The sequence below is a fragment of the Pipistrellus kuhlii genome, unplaced genomic scaffold (assembly GCF_014108245.1).
Source record: "Pipistrellus kuhlii isolate mPipKuh1 unplaced genomic scaffold, mPipKuh1.p scaffold_m20_p_11, whole genome shotgun sequence".
In the NCBI taxonomy this organism is placed as follows: domain Eukaryota; kingdom Metazoa; phylum Chordata; class Mammalia; order Chiroptera; family Vespertilionidae; genus Pipistrellus; species Pipistrellus kuhlii.
Genome location: NW_023425416.1, coordinates 41646089 through 41652088, shown reverse-complemented (window position 1 = coordinate 41652088; position 6000 = coordinate 41646089). Strand labels below are relative to the sequence as shown.

Genomic DNA, 6000 nt, shown 5'->3' with positions numbered 1-6000 from the left:
CGGTCCATGTGTCACTGGCCAGCAAGAGGACCTGAAGGTACATGTGAGTATTTATCCTTTTAATGGCTATGCGCTGATTTTTAATAGGTATCAGGAGCAAGAGTACCACTCACACATTACTCACTGGACTCAGCCGCACGCCCAGGCCAGTGTCTCCTTCGGTGCTCTCTGGGCCTGTGAGAGACACCAACGATCCCCAGAACTGGGGAGATGGCTCTCTCCTGCCCCCCCAGCCTAGCGGCCATGGACAAGTGTCTCCTAGCCATATCATACCTGGACAGCCCTGAGAGGATGGAGGAGAGCAGTCCACCTTTGTCTCCTTCCCCAAATCAACACAACATCATCCAAGATTTTGAAACATTTAATCGAAAAAAAAAAAATGTGGCATTTTAAAAGTTAAAATTTTACAAACTTGACACATTCTTCATGTTAGCATGTTATCCATGTACACATCATCTAAGAAAATAATAATAATAATAATAATAATAATAATAACAGTCTAGGAAGACACCTGACAAGATCTTGAAGAGGTCATTACACTCTATAGAGCTCTTTGCAAATAAGAGCCCCGTTTCATGGTAACAAACCACAGTGAGCAAAATTTAACTAAGTATATAAAAACATTAGTTAAATACAATTCTCTGGAAATGTACAGTATACCTACAGCTGTTTTTACAGAGAGAGGCTTCCTCCCTCTGCACCCCGCCCTCATAATTCTCAAAATGGCTCATCACTGGACGGTCCTGGATCTCCACGCTATGAAACTGAAATACGTGTTCCCAGCGTAGCAGATGGTGACTAGGAAGGCGAAGAACTGGAGAGAACAAAGCAGAATAGACACGGGGTTTAGGGCACGTTGTAATCAGCAAACGCTATCCTTTCACCTCCATTGGATCATGCACCCACAGCATTCCTTGACTCCAGGCTTTCCTGGTTCAATCACTTTCCTTCTGAAATGATTTCTGTCTCTATTATTTTATTATTATTATTATTATTATTTATTATTATTATTATTGGAGCATATCTGGAAAGTTTACCGTTTTGCTCAAATAACCCTGGGGTGTGACTCACTTAGGGGCGAATATGGTGGTGTGCATCTGAGAAAAGCACCTGGTATTTCCAATTCTGTACAGTAGTTCCCCCTTCTCTGCAGGGGATACATTCCAAGATACCCAGGGGATGCTGGAAATTGTGGATGGCACAAACCCAATATACACTATGCTTTTCCCTACACATATACACCTATCAGAGTTTACTTTGTAAGTTAGGCCCAGTAAGAGGTTAATAATAGTAACCGATCATAAAAATGGAACAATTCCAACAGCATTCTGTAATAAAAGTTACGTGAATGTGATATATCTTTCTCTGTCTCTCTGTCTCTCTCTCTTGACCTGATAACCAAGAAGGCTGCTAAGGGGCAGGGAGCTTACATGAGGGACAAAAGGATGATTCATATTCTGGGCAGGAGAGAGTGGGATGGTGTAACATTCCACGATGATACTCAGAATGGTGTGCGGTTTAAAACATACGAATTGTTTATTTCTGGGATTCTTTATTTAAGGTTTTTTTTTGGACCGTGGTTGACTGTGGGGATGACACACTGCAGAAAGTAAAACCATGGGGACTACTGTATGGGCCATTTAAAAAATATATTTTTTATTGATTTTGTACAAAGAGGAAGGGAGAGAGATAGTTAGAAACATCGATGAGAGAGAGTCATCGATCAGCTGCCTCTTGCACACCCCCTACTGGGGATGTGCCCGCAACCAAGGTACATGCCCTTGACCGGAATCGAACCCGGGTCCCTTCAGTCCCCAAGCCAACGCTCTATCCATTGAGCCAAACCGGTTTCGGCTATATGGGCCATTTTAGACCCAGGTTACCCTCGGATTCCCACGGGCTCAGTTACCGTGAGTGGGTCGGGCAGCAGGAGGAAGGGATGAGCCCTGGGAGTGGTGCGGTGTGAATGGTGAGTTGGAGCAACCAACCTCCACCCAGTTGGGCAGAGTCACGCCACGAGCCCGGGGCCGCCTCGGCGTGGTGTTTAACCTCGTGGGCCCCGGGCTTTCTCCCTTTCCCCCGCCATTTGGAAACGTGGGTGAAGAATACAAGGATCACCCACGTACCATCGACCAGCTGTAACGTGACCCCTCTGGCCCTCCCCTGCTCCCCCCACCAACACCTCTTTCGCGGGTGGGATATTTTAAGGTCAGTTACTAGACAAACTTTCAAAAGGAAGTTTTTAAATGAAAAAAAAATACACACTTACTGGTTTAAAACTGCACACTGTACAGCCCTAGCTGGTTTGGCTCAGTGGATAGAGCGTCGGTCTGCGGACTGACTAAAAGGTCCCAGGTTCGATTCCAGTCAAGGGCATGTTCCTTGGTTGTGGGCACATCCCCGGTGGGGGGTGTGCAGGAGGCAGCTGGTCGATGCATCTCTCTCATTGATGTTTCTAACTCTCTATCCCTCTCCCTTCCTCTCTGTAAAAAATCAATAAAATATATTAAAAAAAAAAAAAAAAAGAGGCCCCTCATGCCACACTCATCACCCAGTCACAGGCCCCGAAAGGAGCCTTCTTTGTGGGTGTATGTTTATTTTTCATGCATCCTCAAGGCATCCACAGACATTCCTACTTAAAAGCCAAACAAAGAGAACCGCAGCGGGCTCATTTTCTGCAAAGTCTCTCCCCACGGAACTGCAGTCGGTAGGACGATTCTTGGAATGCCTCGCATACTTTTTTCTCCCTTTTTTGATTCCAGCCATTTGGCTTTCACGCAAGCACCGCCTCACCGATTTAATATGCTTGCAAACCAGTCAGCTAATTGCCAGTGTGTCCGGCGGCAGGTGGCGCCTTTTCCGGCCTCCTCCCGACCCCTGGAGGGAGGAGGGGGCCCACTCACCGAGGAGGCCGCCCAGCTGTTGAAGTTGTGGCCGTCCCTCTCGGGGGCGACGGACGAGGCATCCACGATCGCGGCCGAGAGGTACAGGACGAAGGCGCTGCCGTTAAAGCACAGGCCCTGGGGAGACAGACGCCGGTGTGTTCAGGGAGCGTGGGGAGGTCTGGGCGCCTCCGGAGCTCCGAACTGGGCGGGACTGACTGCACCCCCGGCTGTGGGAAGGTTGCTCCTCTGGACACGTGAGGACAGGGGCTCTGAGAAGGCAGCTCCCCCGTGTTTTGGGGGAGGGGTTGGGTTTTATATCATCTCCTTCACATTGCACCCAGACACCCCTCCTTTCCCCCCAACACACCCAGGCTCCTGCAGTTTGCTCTTGATCCTCATTTCATCCAATTCAGCCATGGCGACGTACTGGCTAGTGAGAAGGGCCTCAGCCCTCGGCCACCCTCCCCCCCCAGCAGGAGCCCCACCCTGGAGAGTGCAGGCTCAAAGCAGGCCCCTTGCTCTAGGCAGGGAGGGCCTTTAAGTCAGCTCGTCAGGCCACTGCAAGTTCTTAAACACGCAGAACCGTGCCATAACAGCAGTCAGCTGCTGGGCGTCACTGCAGGTTGCCCAGGACCAAACCAGAGAGGGTCGGACCTGCATTACCACCATGTGCCCACCATCCAGAACTGAAATATCATTGCTGACGTGTACACATGGGGGAACTGTTTGACATGGAAATTGGGTCTCATTTCAGAACCGTTGGCCCAGAAAGAAGCTCACTACAGACTGAGTCATTTGCCTTTCAGCATAACCATGATTGCTTGTCTCATTTTCGGTTCTCATAAGGGTATTTCCAGCAGGACATGACCTCACTCATCTGGGAGAAATGGTGAACAACGTGGACTGAGGAACAAGAACAGACCCAGAGACAAGGAGCCATGGGCCAGACGGTTGGACCTCAGAGGGAGGGTGGGGCTAAAAGGGAGAGATCAACCAAAGGACTTGTGTGCATACATATGAGCCTAACCTGTGGTCAAGGACAATAGGGGGCGGAGGATGGGAATGGGGAGATGAGGACAAATATGTGATATCTTAATCAATAAAGAAATTAAAAAAAAAAGCAGAATCGACCAATGGAGGACCATCCTCCCTAGTGGGCCATGGGCCCGAAGCATGCCCGGCTCCCTTACCACGGTTGTCCAGGGCACCTGGGGGATCCTGGTGTAGGTCATCGTTATGTAGAGGATGAGGAAGAAGACGGTGAGGACCCAGTAAAACACGGCGACAAACATGACCCAGCCGAAGGCGGGGACCCGGAAGTACTCCGTCCCGGCGATGAGTGTCCATACCAGCAGTCCCAGGATCTGTGAAGTGATGGAGGCAGTGGGGCAAGAAGGAGGAAGGAGAAAGTAAAGAAAAAGAAGAAGACAGAGGGGGAAAAAATCATTACCGAGTGTCAGTGACATCTTTCAGCTACACACACACACATACATGACTTTTAAAAGTATAATAGGGATTACAAACTAACTTACATGCCTACAAAGGCCAGGAAAGTACAATATAAATGAACATAGTAGGCTGGGTAGAGACCCTGGCAACCAAGAAAAACGGTCTTGGTTTTTTTTTGTGTTTTTTTTTATAATATGTTTTATTGATTTTTTACAGAAAGAATGGGAGAGGGATAGAGAGTTAGAAACATTGATCAACTGCCTCCTGCACACCCCCTACTGGGGATGTGCCCTTGATCGGAATGGAACCTGGGACCTTTCAGTCTGCAGGCCAATGCTCTATCCACTGAGCCAAACCGGTTTTGGAAAAAAAAAAAAAAAAAAACCCACAAAAAAAACTTTTGTTTTAAGGACCAATTTCTTCTCAGCTCCAATCCCCAACTGGGGGGTGGGGGGGGGGAGGGAGAGAGACAGAAACTCAAGTTTCTACATGGTCATCTTGACTTTTATTTTTATTTATTTTTTATTTATTTTTAAATATTTTTAAAAAATATATTTTATTTTATTTTATTTTATTATTATTTTTATTTTACAGAGAAGAAGTGAGAGAGATAGAGAGCTAGAAACGTCAATGAGAGAGAGACATCAACCAGCTGCCTCTTGCACACCCCCTACTGGGGATGTGCCCGCAACCAAGGAATATACCCTTGACCGGAATCGAACCTGGGACCTTTCAGTCCGCAGACCAACGCTCTACTACTGAGCCAAACCGGTTTCGGCTATTTTTATTTATTTTTTTAAAGTATATTTTTATTGACTTCAGAGAGGAAGGGAGAGGGAGAGAAAGAGACAGAAACAGAGAGAATCATTGACTGGCCGCCGCCTGCATGCCCCCCACTGGGGATCGAGCCCACAACCTGGGCACGTGCCCTGACTGAGAATCGAATTGTGACCTCCTGGTTCACAGGCCGACACTTAGCCACCGCGCCACGCTGGTAGGGGGATCATCTTGACTTTTAAATGTTGGCACTTACAAGAGTTTTAAAACACCATGAGGGGACCTAGCTGGTTTGGCTCAGTGTACAAAGCGTCAGCCTGAGGACTGAAGAGTCACGGGTTTGATTCTGGTCGAGGGCACATGCCTGGGTTGTGGGCTCGATCCCTGATAGGGGGGTGCTACAGGAGGCAGTCAATCAATGATTCTCCCTCGTCATTGATGTTTCTCTCTCTCTCTCCATTTCCCTTCTCTGAAATCAATAAAAATATATTAAAAAACAAACAAACAAAACATCATAAGGGGCAAAACAACACTCATCTGTGGCTAGCATTTGCTCACTTGATACCCGTCCAGGGAACAAGACTGCAGGCTCACTTGAGGTGGACCTGGGACTGATCGGCTCTCAGGGGACGAACCACTAAGGATTTGGCACCTGCTAGGCCGCCCCCCTCACAGATGGCCTGAGAGCTGTCAGAGGGGAGGCAGGGCGAGACCGGCGCGGCCCTCAGCGTGCTAACACGAGCCTCAGGTCTATCCAGCGGCAGCCGTCCACGCTTCGCCACTGCTGAGGAGCAAGACCAAACCCAGAGCCAAACCCAGTCACCGCGACAGGGGGACCTCATCGAGGGGAAGAAACTGGCCTAAATCCCAGGCACCTCGAGTCCCGAAC

The 6000-nt window shown here is 48.6% G+C and overlaps 1 protein-coding gene across 1 annotated transcript in view; it reads right to left on the bottom strand.

Annotated features, from left to right (window-relative positions):
• Positions 1–345: 345 nt before the first annotated feature.
• CMTM8 (CKLF like MARVEL transmembrane domain containing 8) overlaps positions 346–6000 on the bottom strand; it is a 57174-nt gene continuing 51519 nt past the window's right edge. Inside the window, exons 2-4 of the mRNA XM_036431690.2 lie at positions 4076–4249; positions 2904–3020; positions 346–814 (exon numbers count right to left, since the gene is read on the bottom strand). Coding sequence (XP_036287583.1) covers positions 731–814; positions 2904–3020; positions 4076–4249 — 375 coding nt within the window. The 3' untranslated portion in view covers positions 346–730. The remainder of the gene's footprint in view (positions 815–2903; positions 3021–4075; positions 4250–6000) is intronic.